Source organism: Cyprinus carpio, chromosome B3 (genome assembly GCF_018340385.1).
Source record: "Cyprinus carpio isolate SPL01 chromosome B3, ASM1834038v1, whole genome shotgun sequence".
Lineage (NCBI taxonomy): Eukaryota > Metazoa > Chordata > Actinopteri > Cypriniformes > Cyprinidae > Cyprinus > Cyprinus carpio.
In genome coordinates, this window is record NC_056599.1 from 21,801,164 (window position 1) to 21,823,601 (window position 22,438).

Here is a 22,438-nt window from a genome sequence, read left to right on the forward strand (position 1 = left end):
AGGTCTCCTCAGTCTTGACAGAAAATACTATATATCGAGTAGGAGTCTAGTAAGTATGGTCCAGTCACCTGGTGAATGTATCAGAATAATTGATAATACTGAGGGGTCAGTGGATTACAATGGAGTTCAATACGCCAGTGTTCACTTCACTTCAAGAGTAACACTGTTTGGTTGAAGGTTGTGTTAAGGATTATATTTTACATGTTTAATTAACACATAAATGCCTAGCACACATTTTATAGATCCATTCCTTTTCTCTCAACTCTTTGGGATCACTTCCCCCTTCGTTGGGATAAAAATAATAATAATATAAAAAAAGATTAGAATGAAATAATAATCAGTATGAAATCACTATCTCCCATAACACAAATACTGCTGTAATATTAGATAAGCTAGTGGTTATACAATGTCTAAAATAAATAACAACTGCTTGTTTTTGTTCTCCAGGATGTTGGGAGAAAAATGTGCAAAAATAAATTTCAGCGCTTAAAAAAAAAAAAGACAAATAAATCCGCTGATTAAATACATCGCTCTCCTAAAAACCAAACTCAATGCCATTCCAGTCTACCAGGCCCCTGCATAGAAAAAATAAAAAATCTAATCCAAAAGGAGACTAATAATAGCTGTAATAGATAGTTTATGGTCTCATTCGATTAAATTAATAGATTTTACATCAAACATTACAGCCTGAAGCCAAGAGCTTCAAAGGTCAAAGGTTAATGCTACAGTGCTGCACCAAAACCTTTCCCGTTCAACAAGGCGCAGACTTCAGGAGTCATGTGAGCTGGATTAGAGAGGGCCCTACATTAACAAACCGATCAGGGTTAGTGGTGGAAATCAACAGGCCTCAGTGCAGAAATGTATTAAAATTCTCGTCAGAACTCTACATCCATATCAACATCAAGCCACAAAATATCTTGAGTGACTGACACGCTTGGCAGAATTTAACGTTTATGTGATGCAATTTGCTCGAAAGAGAAAAAAAATCAAATAAGCTCTTAGGTGTCAAAAGGGAATTTTTGGTGAGGCTGATGTAATGACAGATTGAGTCTTTGAGCGGAGATAAACAGGTACACTAATCATAAACATTATGATTAATTTCCTTTTAGTAACTATGTTAAATTGGATATTCAAACCTTTTTTATTTTAAATAGACAGTTAAAAGTGTGTCTCTCTCCACTGCTTTAAAGGAGAACGTACCTTTCCCCTCACTCAGTTTAGCTCCTCCACTCCCACAACACTTATCAGTTCCTCTTACGTGAGCGCGCCTGTAAAGACGAGCTCCTTTGAGAGACTGAGAAGAGAGAAGAAAGACGAGACCGGTCTGCAGCACGAGACTGTGACACGATTCACTACACTGCCAAGGCACAGACATCCAAGAACACAAACACACACTAACAATCAACATTACAATGAATAAATAGGTCCTCCAGAGCACTCACAGATAAGTTATTACTCGTCACCGCCGCGCTTTCCTCATCACAGAACAGTTTTATTCAGGAATTCTGGTTGAGACCGCTCTCGGGTGATGGACAGAGGGGGATTGTGGGGCCGGACTGGCACAGGTGGCACTAGAGGTCTATGTACACCATGGCACCCAGTATACTAGAATTGACTACTAATTATATAGCTGATCTCATCAATCAGATATCCATCTTAAAAAACACAAAAACAAAAGGCCGAGTAATAACTGCTTCCTGTTTCGGCATTGAGTGAAAGCACATTGCAGACGAGATGATGAGAGTCGTGGGGCAGATGCAGTGATCCAGTTATCCTTGTGAAATCAGTACTTGAGATGAAATGGACATTCCAGGCGATTCGCTCTCCCTCGCTCTCTCTCTCTCTCTCTTTTCACCAGTCATTAGCCTTGTCCTCTTTTTTCCACTATTCTCATGCTTTTATTCTTGCTAAAGGAATGACAGGGCAGGAATTAGGCCAAATCTTTTGCTGCTGCAGCTCCGTTCTTCTCCTCAGTCTCTCCTCCTCCCCCTTTGTCTTTTTTCTTTCCCCCCTTCTCCTTTTTCTTCTCTTTCTCTGCTTTCTCCTTCTCCTTCTTCAGCCGTTCTTTCTCTGCTTTCTCCTTCTCTTTCTTCTCCCGTGATTTTTGCTTCTCCTCCTCTTTCTCTCGTTTCTTGTCGTCCTTGGTTTTCTTTTTCTTTTTTCCATCTTCCTCCTCCACTGCCGTTTTTGTGGTTTCCGGGCAAGGTGGTAATGGGGCGTTGTTTGCGGTGGGCGATGGGATTGTGGGGGTGGTGTGTTCAGAGACGACTTTAGGCGACGGCTGGAGCATCTGCGCGTTGGATGCGTGTGCAGTTGGAGCCGGTGGCGTGGTAGTAGATGATGTTGTAGCTAGTGGACTGGGCCCATGCGGCGCTGGGGGACGTCCACCGGCTCCAGCATTAGAGGCAGATGGCACAGGAGGTTTTGAGGCCACTGCACTGGTGCCGCCCCCAAGGGGCTGCAGTGGGACGATATCCTGACCAAAGCTGCCAGAAATGGAGCCCTTCTTATTATGTGGTGGAATCGGAGTCTTGGACTTTCTAAGGCCAGGAAGTGACAGGAGGCTTGATGACACACGTAAGGGTCCAGGGGGAGGGATGTGACTGCCCAGGAAAGACAGGCTGCCGCCAGAGCTGATCGCAGCAGCCCGGTGTTTCTGCTCAAAGATGGCCCTTGTGCCGTGCAAACGCCGACCCGGTTGGTGAGTCAACACTCCACGAGATTCCCGCCACTTACGCACCTGAATACCGCACTCCCTCTCGATGAGGGCCTCCGTCACAGACAGAGAGACCACCTGAAAACAGAGCAGAGAGTGTGAGAACGGATCTGGCAAACTCTGGTACTTCTCGATTGCATGTAGGGATATGCCAGTATTAAATCTCATGTTGCGATTAATTGCTAATTAATTTAAAACAATTGAATACAAAAAACAAAAACACAAAAAAAGTATTACAGTTTTAACAACTGTTTTCAAATAACAAAAACAACTGAACATTTGAATACAATAAAGGAATACACAAAAAATTATAAAGTTACAATTTTTACACTGATAAAAGTGCAAAAGAATTATAAAGACTAAAAAAATAGGTGACACTTTACAATAAGATCTCATTAGTTAAATTTAGTTTACATTTGCTGAAGGAGTTATTAATCTTTGTTAAAAAAAAATAGGCTAAAAAACTTATATAATGCTCATTAAATAACACAGTTGCAACTTTTGATTTTTATTAAATGTTGGAATTACCTAAGATTAACAAATGTTTAGAAGAATTTTTCATTGGCAGTTTGTTAACTAATGAAGGAACTAATGTTTGTTTATTGTGTAATGTGTAATGTGCTTTGTGTCCAGTTGGTGGGAAAAAGAAAAATACTCTAAAATGCATTCAAAATTCAGAACAATTTGTAATAAATAATTATTCACTGTATTTTTAAGTGCCCACAATAATAATACTGGCACATGTCTAATTGCGTGTTCTCTCGTAAAAGCGATTGTGTGCGTACCTCTTGCACCAGAACTTCCTCCCTGATATTTTCAGGAGGAATGTTTCTCAGTTGCTCCATGGTCTCATACATGCCCTGCAGCTCACGGAGCTTATCCACAGACCCCAACATCTGCTTGAGGAGCACCAGACCCACCCTGAACACAATCTTCACTCCTGACCAAAAAAAACCCATAAACATTAAAATTCCATTTCAATTCGGTTCTGAAATATCTTCTCTTTATTTTTCATAGAATCTTGAAAAAATCTTGTTTCAAAAAAATTAAGCAGCACAACTGTTTTCAAGATTGATAATAATAATAATAATAAATGTTTATTGTGCAGAAAATCAGCATATTAGAGTGATTTCTGCAGGATCATGTGACACTGAAGGCTGAAGTACTTACTCCTGAAAATTCAGCTTTGGATCACAGGAACTAATTATTTTAATAAATTAATTTCAAAACACATTCAAATATAAAAGTTATTTTAAATTGTAATAAAATTTCACAGTATTTTCATATAAAATAAACACAGCCTTGGTAAGCATAAGAGATTTCTTTCATAACCATTGATAAATCTCACCAACCCTAAACTTTAGAATAACAGTATATTAAGAAATTAAAAAAGATTGTTGAATTTAAGCACAAACAGAACTATTGTATTTTTTTCATAATGTATATGACTGACCTTCACAGAAGAACATGTCCCAGACACGCAGGACACAAGACCAAGGCAGGGTACGGGAGAAAATGCACATAAACCACTCTGTCATGTACAAGATGGGGTCGATCTTAAATTTCTTCAGGTGACGGTAAGCCATGGGACAAACTCTCCTCAGAAGAGAGAAAAAAATCTCTCCGTCCAGCTGGATAGCTTCCTGAGGGACAGGAGAAGAGAAGAAAGAGGAGTTAAAACTCTCTCCGCTCTGGTCCTGGTAATAGTCTCTTTGAGTTGGAGTACTCACCAGCCCAGCGCTGTAATAGCCAGGCAAGTATTTCTCACAGATTTGCACCAGACACCAGAAGGCTTGCTAGAAGAAAATGACAGTGAAGTTGGTGATAGCTTCTTCATATCCGGTGATATTCCTAAGTCACATTTTTTTCACCCTGTTGCTCTTTTTAAAGAAAAACAGCCTAGCGGAGCAACATAGACAGCTTTTTAGCTTTGTTCAACTCTGTCTTACCTCAGCAGGCATGTGCATGAGCAGCACTGCTGCCACTGGTGCCTGAGCCTGACAGTAGCCCTCATCTGGCCGATAGATTGTGTAGGCCTTCAGTATACGGTACAGGTCCTGCTGCCTGAACACACACACACACACACACACACACACACACACACACACACACACACACATTAGGTAAAAATAACGATGGAACTAATTAATGAAAGATCGGACAATAAGAACTGCATTACAATAATAGTTATTATTATATTTTTATTACATTTTTTAAATATACTATTTGAATTGGGTGAGACATTACCTGCTTAGATATTTGGTATAGATATAATCCCCAACATATAATAGATAAAATGAGAAGCAGAGGTGGAGTAAGGGCGAGGGGAAGTTCAAATCTGGTATCAATATGCACATTATATTGTGAATACAGTCTATAAAAACAAAGGGAGAAAAAATCCCCTCCTTCAGTTTCCTAGATTGCGTAATGCTCTAAAGAAAAGCCTTACATCACCCTTCCCCTTGATAAAACCCTCATCTGTATTTACCCATGTCCTCCCCGAGCAGCAAACATCTCGTGGAATGGGAACTGCCTGTGCAAGTCCTTCTCTATGATGTCCAACCACTTCGGATCTCCCTGCTCTTGCTCCAACTCCTGAGAGACAAGAAAAGTAAGAATAGTGAAAAAAAGTGTAAAATAAGAAAAGAAGAGTGTGTTGAGCAGATCAACTGAGATTAACAAGACATGCTGAGAACATTTAAAAAGTAAGACAGGGCTCAAGATTGTATGCCTATTTTTCTTGACAATTTAACAAAGTGTTGTTAGCGGTCTTAACAGCAACAGCATATGAACTTGGGAGTGGTTGATTTAGCACCATGACTGTTTTCACAGAAGACGTCAAAGCTGACCGTACATCAAACTTTCCGGGATTGGACTCGAGGAGCTCCTGGCTGTTGGAGAGCAGCTGCCAGGCTTTAGCCCTCAGTGAGGAGGGGATTCCTTTCCTGCAGCGCATTTTCACCTGCATCAGAAAGAAAACAAAACTCAGCAACTATAAACATACATAGGCACAGTATTTTCTATACCTAGTCAGGAATGCCTTCTGTGACCCTTTAAGTAAGAAACAGACCTTTTGAAAGCGTCGAGATACCCATTTGTCCCAGTTTCTGAACATGTCCAACCATTTCATCTCTCTCTGCCTCGCCACGGCCACAGCGATGTCCGCCTCACTACAAGACAGAGAGGGATTCACAAACACATAAACCACACCCAGCAAATAAACCTATAAGCACCCGCTCATGCCCTGAGATAATGATGAGCTTCTGACAAAAGGCTTTATTGAATCTGAGAGAACAGACACCTGTAAAATACAGACAATTACTGCTTTTGAATCTCTAGAAAATAATCAGAAATCCTGAAATCTTCTGTTATTGGTGAACTAATATTGAGTTTTTGTAGTCTTGTAAAGAAATTACGTCTTCCAAATGAACAAGCATATCACTGCACACACAGCTGTAATGATACCAGACTAGAAGTGACTGACACCAGAGATAGAAACTGAGGCCAAGTCTGAGGCTCGGATTGGAGTCCTACATAAAGGCAAAGTGTGCAGTTTCTGTGCCACCAAATAGAATTGTAAAAATAATAATGTTTCATCATAACAGAAACTCTAGTCTATCATTGGTCACACAAAAAAACAAAGAGACAGTCCTGCCTCAAACTCAAACTCACACCAAAATCATTAAGCCAATATCACACATATATATATATATGATATATATATATATATATATATATATATATATATATATATATATATATATATATATATAGACACACACCACACACACACACACACACACACTCACCGGCCACTTTATTAGGCACGGCACACCTGTTCAATTGCGTGGTAACACAAATTGCTAATCAGCCAATCACATGGCAGCAACTCAATGCATTTAGGCATCTAGATGTGGCGAAGATGACTTGCTGAAGTTCAAACCGAGCATCAGAATGGGGAAGAAAAGGGGATTTAAGTGACTTTGAACGTGGAATGGTTGTTGGTGCAGCTTTGGGATGTGGTGGAACGGGAGATGCGCATCATGGATGTGCAGCCGACAAATCTGCAGCAACTGCGTGATGCTATCATGTCAATATGCCAGGAACTCAAAACACCTGCAAAGGCCTTTAAATGGTCTCTCAGTCTAGTTCTGTAGGCTACACAATCATGGGGAAAAAGACTGCTGACTTGACAGTTGTCCAAAAGATGACCAGAATTGCACAAGGAGGGCAAGACACAAAAGGTCATTGCAAAAGAAGAGGCTGGCTGTTCACAGAGCTCTGTTTCCAAGCACATTAATAAAGAGGCGAAGGGAAGGAAAAGATGTGGTAGAAAAAAGTGTACAAGCAATAGGAATAACTGCACCCTGGAGAGGATTGTGAAACAAAACCCATTCAAAAATGTGGGGGAGATTCACAAAGAGTGGACTGCAGCTGGAGTCAGTGCTTCAAGAACCACTACACACAGAACGTATGCAAGACATGGGTTTCAGCTGTCGCATTCCTAGTGTCAAGCCACTCTTGAACAACAGACAGCGTTAGAAGCGTTTCGCCTGGGCTAAAGACACTGGACTGTACTGCTTCTGAGTGGTCCAAAGTCATGTTCTCTGATGAAAGTAAATTTTGCATTTCCTTTGGAAATCAGGGTCCCAGAGTCTGGAGGAAGAGAGGAGAGGCACACAATCCACGTTGCTTGAGGTCCAGTATAAAGTTTCCACAGTCAGTGATGGTTTGCGGTCATCCGCTGGTGTTGGTCCACTGTGTTTTCTGAGGTCCAAGGTCAACACAGCCGTATACCAGGAAGTTTTAGAGCACTTCATGCTCCCTGCTGCTGACCAACTCTATGGAGATGCAGATTTCATTTTCCAACAGGACTTGGCACCTGCACACAGTGCCAAAGCTACCAGTACCTGGTCTAAGTGTTGTCACGATACCAAAATTATTGTTTCGATCCCGATACCAAGTCAAGAATTGCGATTTCGATACTTTTTCTGAAAAGGGAAAATACACTCTCAAATATCATTGCTGTGCTTTATTTTAAAACCGGGACAACATTCGAATCATATAACACACTAATAAATGAACATATTGTGACGAGTCAGCTGCCTCCCCCCTAATTATTATCGGCACCCTGTCGCTAAATCGCAGCCCTTTCCAGGCTCCCGACAGGACTGGGTGTGTGAGAGAGGAAGGGCGCTGGATGATCCAGGGCTGGCGGCGTGTGATGGGGCACACCTGAAGGAAATGGAGCCTAATCACCGCCACTGTTTAAAAGGCCAACGTGCCTCTCCATGGGAGACCGGTCTCTTCCCCGTGCATGCACACTGGTGTCCTCGTGGGACCAGGAAGGGTGCGTTGAGGGACTCCCATGCCACCAGAGACATGAGCTGCCGGACTCCGCCCCTTACCTGGACCCTTCCTTCCAGAACACTGCCTGACCCACACGAAACCCGCAGCATGGCGAGGACACCAGATACCCTGTTTGTTTTGGACACTCTCCCCCTTTGGACACTTTTATTCCCTCTTGTTTTATTATCTGTTAATAAAAGCCTCTCCGAGTCCTGACGCCACGCCCACTGTGTCTGTCGTTTGCTCCTCCCGTGACAATATGAACAACAGATATATTAAACATTTGAGCAAAATATGAAATATCAAAATATAAAAAATAAATTAGAGCAATGACATTCAAGGTAAAAAAAAAAGAATAAATTTAGCAGCATTATCTCAGTTATCATAAGAAACATAATAGTAATAACTTTATCTTGATTCTGAACTTTGAAAGTACTTCCATATTTCACTCCTCGCATCATCTTTTTCTACCAGTCGTGGACCGGCTGCCACAGTATCACTTGTGCTCACACATGCTGCCATCTCGCTGTAGTGTTTGTCACATGACAGCTGCAGCTTTTTTTGCTGCGTGTGTGAGGAGAAAAAAAACACAGACGTCCATAGGGAGGCACTGGAAGCGTGTGTTGCACACACCAACATGAAAATGTCCCTTACAAATCTTGAACGCGGTCATTCTTTGAAGTATCGATACTAATAAATTTAGGAATCGTGACGTTTTTCATTTCCGAGAATCGCGATACTTTTGAAGTATCGGTGCACCGTGCAACCATACCTGGTTTAAGGACCATGGTATCCCTGTTCTTAATTGGCCAGCAAACTCGCCTGACCTTAACCCCACAAAAAATCTATGGGGTATTGTGAAGAGGAAGAAGCGATATGCCAGACCCAACAATGCAGAAGAGCTGAAGGCCACTATCAGAGCAACCTGGGCTCTCATAACACCTGAGCAGTGCCTCTGACTGATCTACTCCATGCCACGCTGCATTGCTGCAGTAATTCAGGCCAAAAGGAGCCCCAACTAAGTATTGAGTGCTGTACATGCTCATACTTTTCATGTTCATACTTTTCAGTTGGCCAAGATTTCTAAAAATCCTTTCTTTGTATTGGTCTTAAGTAATATTCTAACTTTCTGAGATACTGAATTTGAGATTTTCCTTAGTTGTCAGTTATAATCATCAAAAGTAAAAAAAAATAAACATTTGCAATATATCAGTCTGTGTGTAATGAATGAATATAATATACAAGTATACAAGTTTTTACTTTTTGAATGGAATTAGTGAAATAAATCAACTTGGTCATATATATATATATATATATATATAATGAATCTGTAATGAAACAAATTTTAAAAGAAAACTAAATCTGACAGACAGCACGCTGACCATATGAGAAAGTCTAATTTAAGACTAAGCCAAATTTACCATTTTTAAATAGCTGAAAAAAGCATGTGGTGGTCAATGTGTTTTTAAGTTAATGCTGAACAGGAATTAAAAAAAGGAAATGATCAAATGTAAACAACAGTGTTATTGCCCATTTAAGCAGAATTGGTCAGTACTAGAGATAAAGCGGAGGCAGTCGGGGGAAGAGAGAGACAAAAAGTGAGACAGTCAGTGCACTCTGACTCAGACGAGGCCTCTCAGCACGATCTGAGTCACTCACCACAAACACATGAAGGACACAGAGAGGGAGCGAGAGAGATGGACACAGGAAAACTGCACCAAATGCTCATCCTGCTCTCGGTTGGAGGTGTGAATTATTAATATCCTAACAGCACCCTTCACATCAGGTGCTGCCAATTACCCTGCCATTCACATCCATTATGAATGCTTACTCTGAATTATCAAACCAAGGAATGAACCAGAGCCATACCCTAGAATGTGAAATAATGAAATAATACAAAATATATCTGTTTCAATTTTAACTAAACATATAAAAAATTTCAGTTATATAAAATAATGAACCTTAAACACAATTACAGTCAATCAAATAGTTTTTAAATTTTTATGGGGTGGATGGGTGATTTAAACAAAAAATCTCTCAAACTTGTCTGAACAATATTCAGCATGTTTTATACACTCAAAAACATGGCTTACAAACCACTAAAACAAGTTTAAAAAACAATCAATGCTTGTTCCCCCCCAATGTTTTGCTCAAAATTAACAGTATTAAATTGTAATTAATAAAAACTATGCAATAAATAATATAAATATTTACCTACTTTTTATTTTACTAAAACATTCAATAAATATTATTTTTATTATAGTAAAAACACAGATTTCTCAGAATATTTCTAGTGATGGTGAATCATGAAAATGAAGTATAGTTTTAATTTTTACCTTTGTAACTGACAGTTTGGACTGATTCATAAAAGTTAATTAATTCCTAAAGCCAGTTCACAAACAAGGAAAAACTATAAAATTTAATTAATATAATAATAATCTAACTTAATGAGAAAGAGAAGTCAAAACCATAACGAAAATGATAATGACAGAAGATTGATGTCTACTTTCAGAAGTACTTTTTCCAGCTCATGAGCAATAAAAACATCGACCAATCAGAATCCAGCTGATGTTAAAGAGCACAAGCATAAATTTAGAGTGGCAGACAACATAACCGCAGCATGTACTTATAATAAACAGAACGCTGTTGTGTGCATTCATGTGCATGCTTATATAGTTATCTTTAAAGTTACTGTTCTTGAAAGAAAGGGCATTAAAACAATTTTTGATAATTAAGTTTAAACTAGAAATGAGAGTTGTAAAACAAGATCACAAAACTAGTCTGCTTTTTAGGGCGCATAATGGTCAAATACTGTAAAACAGCATTAAAATCATTGCTACATTCAGATGAATATCCTGATACATTTAAAAACACATCAGATTATGAAAGTAAAATGGTTTATGAAGAGTTTCATGTTGACTTGAACTATAATTTGATAAGTAACGTTCATTTTAAGTTAAATTATATTAATTAATCTCAGAAGTAGCATGTACGGTCGAAACGCAAATGCAGAAAATGTTTAATATGCTTGCAGGATAAATTTATACTCTGGTAACACATACTGAAATATGTCAAATACTCTTATAAACTAATGTGGGTTCTCTTCACTCTAAGTGCTTAAAAGGAAGCAATAAAAATAGCATGTGAGAATGTGGTTTTGTGTCATTCTGTTCACACACACAGACCCACCTGCCCTCACTATACTGCGCTCCTCCCAGGAAGCCGTATTTATCAGTACGCCTCAATGGACCGTTGATCTCCGAGTCTGACCCCACCGAGCTGCCGTCCTCACCGAGGCCCGACAGAGACTCCAGTGTGCCAGACATTAGGCTGGCCGACTCCAGATAGCTGAGCGTGTCCGGGGCTGGTCGCGAGTAAGCGGAGGGCAGAACCCAGGACCCACTGGACTCCTGCACCAGCACGGCTGGGGGCTCAGGGGTCATCTTGGTGGTGCTGGGAGTGTTGGGTTCGAGGTTCTCTCCAGGCAATGCCACTGTTTGCCTGGAGTCTTGTGAAGAGGGGGCGGGGTTGGAGACAGGAACAGGAGGTGTGAACTGAGGAGGAATGCCCACAGAGGGAGCAGGACTGGAAGTCTGGTTAACTTGAACGTTGGGATAGAGATTAGGACTGGGATTAAGTTCAGGCGACGGCAACATCTGTTGCTCCTGTGCTTCAGTGTGCCGCTCTGTTTGGCCAACTAAATCATTTTTCCCATTAGTCTCTCCATCTGAAGCAGCTGGTAGCTCTACCGGTGCACCAGCGGCGCTCTCTGCTGCTGTTGAAGACAGAGCGGCACTGTTTTGGCCAGGTGTGCTTTCCCAAGAAGAGGGCTTTTTCCCGCCCGTCTGTAATGTTGGGTTTCCCATCACGGCTCGGTCCCCGTAGAGAGATGATTTTGGGATGGGAGTTTCTAAGGGGAGAGGCTGTGGGCTGGAGGAAGCAGGCACTGATTGGTCAGCCATACTGGGAGGGGAGGGAGTGAGGGCGGTGATTTCAGCCATTGCTGCTCCTCACTGATACAGCTGATCAAAAGAGAAACAAGACCATAGTCAGTAATTATTCCTACAAGAACAAAGAAATACTGTATTATCATTAAAAGCACGTGCAAAATATCATTTTGTGCATGGTCTGCAATGAAGCAGGTGCAAAGATGTAACTAATACTCTCACAGTTGGCAGGAAAAGAAAGAAAACATTGATGTAGGATTTTTTTGTACCAAATAAAATTCCACAAGCATGTCTCACATACGACTCTTCAAAGAAACATTTTTCTCACCCGAAAATAATAGCATACCTGCCTAAAAGGGGTCGCCAAAAACAATCTCTGAGCACTCTGACTGTCTCTTTATCACAATTATCGCAAGTCACACTTCATACTGTCCTTTTTAATTTAAATAAATGCGGGGAGAAACTCAACTGAAATGTAAAAGAGATCAATAAGTTAAAAGCCAATCAAAAAATCTAATCCCAAGCAAAACAAACAAAACAGTTTGGAGAGCAGCTATCATCCAAATCAAAGACAAAATTCATTTGTCATTTGCAAGGTATTGTGAAGATTGTGTGGAACACAGTAGACTCTATATTTATTTTCATCCTCATATTATTCATATTACAAGTGAGATAAAAGTTCAATATTTCAGAAATATTATTTTTAAACTGTTATTTTTTTCAATTGGTAATTGAAAAAATGTGTAAAGAAACGCACTTGCAATGGAAGTGTATGGGTAACTGCACACACATTTCTTGTTTGCTCATACACACTGCGACAGGAGTTTAAATATTTACTGTACTAATGTCAGCATGTTTAACTTGTAGATCTTAGAGAGAGCTACAATGTGTATTTAACCCAGAATACACACTGCCATTCAAAAGTGTGGGTCTGAAAGATTTTCAAATCTTTTTGAAAGAACTCTCTTGTACTCACCAAATAATTTTAACATTATATTTCAAAATGCAATTTATCCTTTAATCTACTAGTTTATATCTTTTTTTTTATCTGAATAACCCCAGACTATTGATTGGTAGCCTACCTTTAAACAGTACTCTCTGACAACTTTGAAATTAAAAGTGACATTTATAGATTCTGAATTCATTATGATCTAACAAAACATGACCCATCTCGAATAAATGTACTTCTAAACATACAGGCTGCTATAACAAAAGTAGCAATTAACCCTAAAAAATACAACACAGCAGAAGATAAAGAGGAGCAATACAGCCATTTGTACAGAAGTTACACCAGATAAACAACGCTAACAAGAAGATCCATCAGTCTACTACACATAATGTAATAGTTAAAATAAATAAAAGGTAACAACATGTAACATGCTGCATGGTATTTAACCATATCCTGAAGAGTAAGAGACATTCAGAGGACCCTTGCATTGTTAAGTAAAGACAATGATCAGCTGTTTCACAGAGTCTCATACAGGTCCTTCTCAAAAAATTAGCATATTGTGAAAAAGTTCATTATTTTCCATAATGTAATGATAAAAATTAAACTTTCATATATTTTAGATTCATTGCACACCAACTGAAATATTTCAGGTCTTTTATTGTTTTAAATACTGATGATTTTGGCATACAGCTCATGAAAACCCAAAATTCCTATCTCAAAAAATTAGCATGTCATGAAAAGGTTCTCTAAACGAGCTATTAACCTAATCATCTGAATCAACTAATTAACTCTAAACACCTGCAAAAGATTCCTGAAGCTTTTCAAAAAAAACTCCCAGCCTGGTTCATTACTCAAAACCGCAATCATGGGTAAGACTGCCGACCTGACTGCTGTCCAGAAGGCCATCATTGACACCCTCAAGCGAGAGGGTAAGACACAGAAAGAAATTTCTGAACGAATAGGCTGTTCCCAGAGTGCTGTATCAAGGCACCCCTCAGTGGGAAGTCTGTGGGAAGGAAAAAAGTGTGGCAAAAAACGCTGCACAACGAGAAGAGGTGACCGGACCCTGAGGAAGATTGTGGAGAAGGACCGATTCCAGACCTTGGGGGACCTGCGGAAGCAGTGGACTGAGTCTGGAGTAGAAACATCCAGAGCCACCGTGCACAGGCGTGTGCAGGAAATGGGCTACAGAGAAGCAGCACTGGACTGTTGCTCAGTGGTCCAAAGAACTTTTTTTTTATATGGATGAAAGCAAATTTTGCATGTCATTCGGAAATCAAGGTGCCAGAGTCTGGAGGAAGACTGGGGAGAAGGAAATGCCAAAATGCCTGAAGTCCAGTGTCAAGTACCCACAGTCAGTGAAGGTCTGGGGTGCCATGTCAGCTGCTGGTTTGGTCCACTGTGTTTTATCAAGGGCAGGGTCAATGCAGCTAGCTATCAGGAGATTTTGGAGCACTTCATGCTTCCATCTGCTGAAAAGCTTTATGGAGATGAAGATTTCGTTTTCAGCACGACCTGGCACCTGCTCACAGTGCCAAAACCACTGGTAAATGGTTTACTGACCATGGTATTACTGTGCTCAATTGGCCTGCCAACTCTCCTGACCTGAACCCCATAGAGAATCTGTGGGATATTGTGAAGAGAAAGTTGAGAGACGCAAGACCCAACACTCTGGATGAGCTTAAGGCCGCTATCGAAGCATCCTGGGCCTCCATAACACCTCAGCAGTGCCACAGGCTGATTGCCTCCATGCCACGCCGCATTGAAGCAGTCATTTCTGCAAAAGGATTCCCGACCAAGTATTGAGTGCATAACTGAACATAATTATTTGAAGGTTGACTTTTTTTGTATTAAAACACTTTTCTTTTATTGGTCGGATGAAATATGCTAATTTTTTGAGACAGGAATTTTGGGTTTTCATGAGCTGTATGCCAAAATCATCAGAAGTTAAAACAATAAAAGACCTGATTTATTTCAGTTGGTGTGCAATGAATCTAAAATATATGAAAGTTTAATTTTTATCATTACATTATGGAAAATAATGAACTTTTTCACAATATGCTAATTTTTTGAGAAGGACCTGTATATAGTGAATTTATAAAGATGCAGACCAACTACAGAGATGTGATTACAGTGTAAGCCTGCACTAGTAATACAGGACAGGTCCAGTTTAGGTGTACAGGAACAGGGTACCAGTATTTCCTCTTACACTAAGATCTGCCTCCTAGACTTCTGCATGATCTATATATAAATGTGTCCGAGTATAGATGCAAACAGGAGGTGAAAAGGAAGTGGTTCCTTTACAGAAGCATTGTGGCTGAACATTCGAACATGTCTGCGAAGCCCAAATGCTGTCTTAGGCAGACAGCACACTAAATTTGGACACACAGCCTACGTGTGATGGTCAAACTGTGGGCTGTCTACAAAAAGATGATGAAACATTCACAGATGTCAGATGACTATTATTACGTAAATTTAAAAAGCATCATCTCACAACCAGCAATTAATAATCTCAATGCATACCAATGCAGTCTTACTCATTTTCACAAATCTTTTCTTTTTCCAAACAGGTGCAAAAACGATTCAGTGATTCGTTTGACACATTGTGATTAGTTATGCTCATGAAGTCAGCTCAAAAAGACCACAGTTAATTGGTATCCATCTAGTTATAAATGATCATTTACATGAAACAGTGTAAATTTACACCCTGGCTGGAAATGCTTTGTGCATTTTAATAAAACAGTATTTATCCAAACCAATTTGTATGTCGTGACAAAACTGTAATATATCTGTAACATTCATGTTATTATTTTTTCTTCCCAAAACAGTCAAATCCTCCAAACACACCTGGAGTCAGATCCATCACAAGCTGTCGACTCACGAACAGCTCGGACCAATTAAAAAGCCCACATCGAGAATGAATCGTTCATATCGGTTCATTCGATTCACTGTAAAGATTCTATTCAGAAGAACGATTCGGTCATGAATCGGACAATGCTACTTTTGTGGGACTCCACCCATACACAAGAACGGTGCTCGTTCCGGGTGTCCAAGCCTAGTAATATCTGAAGCGTGATAACAAATGAGTAGTAAACAAACCACACGTGTGGTTTTTAAGCGGTTTTTTTTTTTTTTTTTTTTTTTTTTTTTTTAAGGCGGCAATGGTATAAACCTGTGCGCTGTCAGTTATATTGAGATTAACCACACGTGAGGTGCCTGGATTAAACGGTACCGGATACCGGGAAACCTCAATTTAAAAAGGCCAACCTCTACACAAAATATATTATGGTTTTAAACCAGACTACAGTCACAAAACCCACAAGGTCATGAAGTGAGCATATGCAGCACCTGAGACGAGCTTAGCCCGCAGGAGTCTGACAAGTTTAACCTAAAGCTGCTAACGTTAATCGTGCAACAGCCTCTCAACAACACACACGGCCTTTATATCGCTATAATCACCACTCACTCCACGGTTTGTGATTGACAAGTTTCTAATTGTCATGTACTCGTTGTTAGCCGCTGAAACTGGCCTGCTAACCTCTACGGTAACGTTATCCAGTGCGGTAGATCCACGCAACTTCCCGGTTTACGGCGCTGGAAAACAGTGCAGTTAATCTAGCTCCTCTGTTCTGACATATCTGTTCCCTCTGAGAAGAGATGATGGAGAACATTTTCATTATTCAGACTCACCCGCAGCTGTCTGTCTGTCCGTCTGTCCCGGGGGGGCTCCTGTCTGCTCCGGTTACCGTGACCCCCCCGCCGCCGCTGGACGAGTGTAAAGGCGGGAGCGAGGCAGGCCGCTGGGCCGATGGAAAAGTCCTAAAGATGAACCCGAAAGTGCTGGGGCTGGGGGTCTGAGTGTGCCGCTGGGCTAACGGTGTTAGCTAAACACTGCCGCTCCGCACTGCGTGCCCACTTATCCGCGCGAGAACAGATCCGTGGCACTGCTGGCATTGAGTACACTTGTGCGGTGCGGTTTAAAAAGTCAGGAAACCTCCCTGAAGTGTGAACCGGGCAGCATCGCTGGAAGAGATAAACACGGCCCTGCTGACATCTCGCCGTGTCCGCATTTCCTACAACCAGCTCTGAGTGACAGCGACGTGCGCGCTCCCGCCACGCAGCGTCGACTGACGCAACGACGCCCGGCCAGAACAAATAGAAAAAAAAATAAAATCAAAGCAGCACCAACCAACATCTATAACAAACACCCACCAAATACAACAAACAAAAAAAAAAAAAATAAAAAAAAAAAATTAAATACATCCATCCATCCTTTTGCTGTATGTATTCTTTGTGCTTATTTTTCTGTTATTTTCGAGAGCTTCTGGGACAGTGATGAAAAATACATCGCACAGGACGTTAACAGAGATAAGAGACGCTGAAGACGAGCGCAAAGAGGAGAAGATACTGTAGCAGGCAGAGAACCACCTCACTGTTCACTGTTATATTCATGTATCACTGAAAGGAACTGTCCTAAGAAAAGTTTTGATGGCAATAATGGCATTTTCTTCTCTTACCTCCGTATAAGCTCTGCTTTGTTTACAGCGGTAACCAAGACAATACTATATCGCGTCTGGTTCATGAGCGCCACCTGCTGTCGGGGAGTGAATTCGTCTCGTTCAAGACCTGCTGTTTTTGTTTCATGCAAATGTTTTATGTAGCCAAAGATAAGAAAAGGCTAAAGTCAGACCGTTCTGTTTTTGCTATAAATCCTGAAAGTATACAGTATATTTAAAATCAAAAACAACTGCTCATGCAATGTGAGTAGCATCTTTCTTTGGATTGTGATTAAAATGCAGTGGTTGCCTCTAATTTCAAATGCCTACAGATATTTTTGTCTATTTTGTTATTTTTGTTGTTATAAAAGCAAAGAGCCAACAAATAAATTGAAAAATTTTGGGGGAAAAAATGGCAACCAGTATCAGAAAAAAATCGATTGATTGATTCTGAATCAGTCATGATCTGTGCATCACTAATTAAAATACTAAATAAAAGGCCTCAGATTGGAAGTACAAACTGTGATGTCTTTTCCTATCAATTCTTCAATATGTAGATCTTGTCTTTCATAAAGGCCGAGGTCAGGGATCCTGGGCTGAAAATGGTTGGTGACCTCTGGTTTAAAGGGTCATGAAACGCCAGTCTATTTTTTCGGAGATTTTAGCAGAGGTGTTTGTTTTGCACATCATAGGAGACAATGTTAGCATTCATTAATTTTAATTGTTGGAGAAAACTGGTTAAATTGAAACTTTTTTGCGCTATTTTCATCTTCCGTCACCTTTTGGCGGTTTTATTTCACATTTTGACTATTTTGTTCATGTTTTAAATTATTTCAAATATCAGTATTCAACGTTTTATGTTAAAAACAAAACATTATTTATCCATCTAACAGCAGGTTAAATGCATCCACCCCCCCTCAGATACACAAAAACTAAAAACCACAAAAAAGCATACACAATAAATAAATTCTTACTTATGAATGAATAAACACACTACAGATGAAGTGCTTCTTATTCTTATCCAAATATACAAAGTGGATAAAAAGAGTTAAAACTGAAAAAATCTTGCTACTCAAGCTGTGTGTCAACATTTTGTATCTATATTTATTTGCTTCTTTTCCATTTTGCATTTACTTGTACTTTTACTTTCAATACTCATATATGTTTAAGATTTAAAAAAAATACTTTTTGTACTTACAATAAATATTACATACGTATAGACTTTTACTCAAGTAATATTCTAAATGGTGACTTCAACTTCTACCAAAGTCATTTTCTGGTAAGATATCTGTACTTTTACTTGAGTATGGCTTTCAGGTACTTTATACACCACTGCTAATAAAAACACTTTGGTTACTGATGTAACCTCGGCTCCCTGAGATAAGGGAACAAGCGTTGTGTATGGGAAAGCTCTTGTTTTACTCTGTACTAAAGCCTGATTTGTTCGCGGTTGTGTAGCTGTACGAACCAATGGTGCTTTAGCCCGCCGGAAAGAGCGGAGCTGACGTGTATATAGGTCATCTCGTAGCGCCATTTCATCAGATCATTCGACTGAAGCGTCAGTCAACGATTCCTGTGCAGCTTATAGCATGGCAAGTGACAACGCTTGTTCCCTTATCTCAGGGAACCGAGGTTATGTCAGTAACCGAATCGTTCCCTTTCGAACGTTCACTTCATGCTGTGTATGGGGAACACATCCAATCACACTGTGCTATAAGCAGATACAGGACATCCTGCTCTGCGAGCCCAGTTTCGGAGCACTAATAAAGACCCCTAAGAACCTGAGCATGTGCTCCAAGCTAGTAGCTGAGAAGTGGCAATATAACCAACTTCGCCCAAGGGGAAAGAGTGGAACATTAAAGCAGGGACATCTAAGTTATAAAATCTGGCAAATGTGGACGGCGACGACCAGCCGGCGGCCGCACAGATCTCACCAATAGAAATTCCACTGGACCACACCCAGGAGGAGGCCATCCCTCTTGTGGAATGGGCCCTCACACCTATAGGGCATTTCAAGCCTTCTGAGGCGTAAGCCAAGGCTATCAACATCGACAATCCAGAGAGAAATTGCTTTGTGGCCGGCAGTCCCTCCAAAGCAAACGAAAAGCTGCTCAGACTGCCTAAACAGGCTAGAGTGCTCTAGGTACACTCTCAGAGCCCTTACTGGACAGAGCATGTTCGGACCCCGCTCACCATCTGTAACGGGGAGCGCCAATAGGGAGATCACCTGAGCTCTGAATGGAGTTGAGAGCACTTAAGGAACATAACCATGTCTTGGTTTTAGAACAACCTTACAGTCATTAGGCCCAAACTCAAGACACGAGGCACTGATTGACAGCACTTGCAAGTCACCCACTCGAATAACCAACGCCAAGGCAAGGAGGAAGGCTGTTTTAAGCGATAAGGGCTGCAAATCGGCCGAACTGAGTGGCTTGAAGCGGGGCCCTCTTAGGGTCCGCAGGATTATAGACAAGTTCCAAAACGAAACGGTCTGAGGGTGAGGAGGATTAAGCCTCCGTGCACCCTTCAGGAACTTAACGATCAGGTCGTTTCTGCCGATCGATTGGCCAGCTTCGAGAGAATGGCTTACTGCGATAGCAGCCACATACACTTTGAGGGGGGGCGCCCCTTATCCAGCAGCTCTTTCAAAAAGGTTAGCACGTGGGACACGTCACATGATATCTGGTCCGTGCAGAACACAGCTTAAGGAACACCGACCATTTTAGGCTGTAAAGCCATCTTAAAGACGGCGTTCTTGCCTTCAAAATGGTATTGCTTACTCTCGCTGGAAGCTTAAATTGAAATTCATACATAATTTGAAAGCTGAATAAATAAGCTTTCCATCGATGTGTTAGAATAGGACTGTTTAGAACAGCGATGAACTGGTCTTAACTTTTTAAATGAATACAGTTTTATATTACCAAGTTTTAAATTATGTGGGTGTGGGGGAACTGAGTGAAATGAAATGTATACCCCAGAGTGAATGACTCGGATGTGTATTAACCACTAGATGTCGCAGTGGACATACAGTTTGTATCTGTAACTTAGACTAATTTCAGTATTTCACTCGAGGTTAAACCACAGGCAGTTAGTGTTGTTAAACTGTAAACTTTTTACTCATCCATTACATAAGAATAAATATTGTGAGAATCACTATGGAAGCTCTGACAGAGGAACTCCCATGAGTCACAGTACAGCTCATTTTAATTAAGGTAATGCCCATAAATTGATGCCAGTTGGGAACTTGCGTGTTTTTTTTCCTGATCCTTCAAGGTTTCTATTTTTATCTGCCCCTGTAAAGTTTCTAACTACATTCAAAGGAATAGTCCACACGAAAATGAAAATACGGTCATCATTTTTTCCCCTCATCATGTTATGGCAAACCTGCATGAGCTTGCTTCTTCTGTGGAACACACACAGAAATAAAATATATATATATATTTTCCAACTAAATGAGCAAAAGATAGATCTATCTTGTGCACTATGCATTTCAAACTTTCATCTTTAAACAGATAGAATCTTCCATATGTCGAATGGTTGCTATGATACCTCTAGTCTATAACAATAGAAGCTGATGTTGAAAATCTGGTCTCATTCTTGTCCAGGCAGACATGGTTTTTGTGAGTCACTGATATAATTCATTATTACTGTGGTTCAGAGAGCAAAACTGCAATTACGTTACATACAAGGGACTTAATTATAGCAATTTTAAAGTTGTTAAATACATAAAAAGCACCAATAAATTATAGTTTTATGTACTCCTGCAAATTTTCTTTTTAAATAAACCCAAAAGTACTAGGAGGCAAAACTTTTGAGTGTAAAAATAGTGTAAAATGTAGATAAATTGACACAAATTATTACCTAAATAGAACAAATAATCACTACAACAACAAATAAAATTAAATAAAAATTAGCCAAATGAGGTCAGAAAAACTAGTCAGAAACCATGAGATTAATCACAATTATTTTATTCTATTGACAGCCACGTTTTTCCCCGTTTCACTGTTGTGCGTCTCCTAACAAAACACAGCAAGTGTCTGACTTGAAGCAGCACTGGACCATTCTGTGTATGACATCAAAATACCGCAAGAACGATTAGAGAGCATTTTTGAAATTTTTGTTTTTAAGTCAAATAAATCTTGCTATTTTGCTTTTGTTAAAGCGGTGTTGCTGTTGTAAAGTTACACAGCTACAGTTGTGTTGCTGAGTTTTAAAGCAGGTTTGATTTCCTTCTTTTTTTTCTTATCAGTCTGTATTTACAGCAATTTCACTGTCCATTTGGTTCAAATGTGGATAAATGACTACAGAAGATGTGTGCACACACTGCCAGAGCTGTGAGAGATCACTAGCATGCTGCTTTTGTAGGCAGTGTTGCCAACTTTGCAATTTTGTTGCTAGATTTGGCAACTTTTCAGACTACCCTAGCAAAGTTTTTTCAAAAAGCACCTATAGCTAAAAATTTAGCTATTTTTAAAGTTTTTGGCAACTTTTAGCAACTTTTGTAAAGTGACTCAAATGATAAAATAGGCACATATTTTCATCAAAATTACAACAAATTTGTTGTAAAAAAAAAAAAAAAAAAAAACCAGCACATCAACCTAGAGACAGCCGGAGAAAGATGCCTAACAGTACAAACATCAAATGTGCATTATGTTGAAAAAACCAAATAAACAATAATAAATGCACATTTATGATACAGCATGTTATTAGCTTGTATATATAATTGTTGTTCAGGTAGGTACACTGTAAGAAAAAATATGTAGAAACACTAAAAAGATACTAGTCATTTTCTGCCAGGATGTTATCCTTTTTAGTTGTAACACTGTAACCTTAAAACACAAAATACAATGTGGAATTTAAAACACAGGCAAAACACCTGTGAAAAATAAATACGGACTGTTCATTCATATTAACAGTACATTGTGTCTTATTTTTACAGACTGTGTAGCACACTAATTACCAATACACTGCTTAAAACAAT

At 39.9% G+C, this 22,438-nt stretch overlaps 1 protein-coding gene across 1 annotated transcript; it reads right to left on the bottom strand.

Moving 5' to 3' along the window:
* Positions 1-1,471: 1,471 nt before the first annotated feature.
* LOC122136530 (TBC1 domain family member 10A-like) lies at positions 1,472-17,100 on the bottom strand. The gene is made up of 10 exons (XM_042720229.1): positions 16,652-17,100; positions 11,255-12,087; positions 5,787-5,886; positions 5,571-5,678; positions 5,205-5,311; positions 4,666-4,780; positions 4,447-4,512; positions 4,170-4,359; positions 3,502-3,656; positions 1,472-2,794 (listed from the first exon to the last, which is right to left on the bottom strand). Exons 2-10 carry the CDS (start codon positions 12,064-12,066, stop codon positions 1,931-1,933), a joined length of 2,517 nt encoding a protein of 838 aa, XP_042576163.1. The 5' UTR covers positions 12,067-12,087; positions 16,652-17,100; the 3' UTR covers positions 1,472-1,930.
* Positions 17,101-22,438: the final 5,338 nt, after the last annotated feature.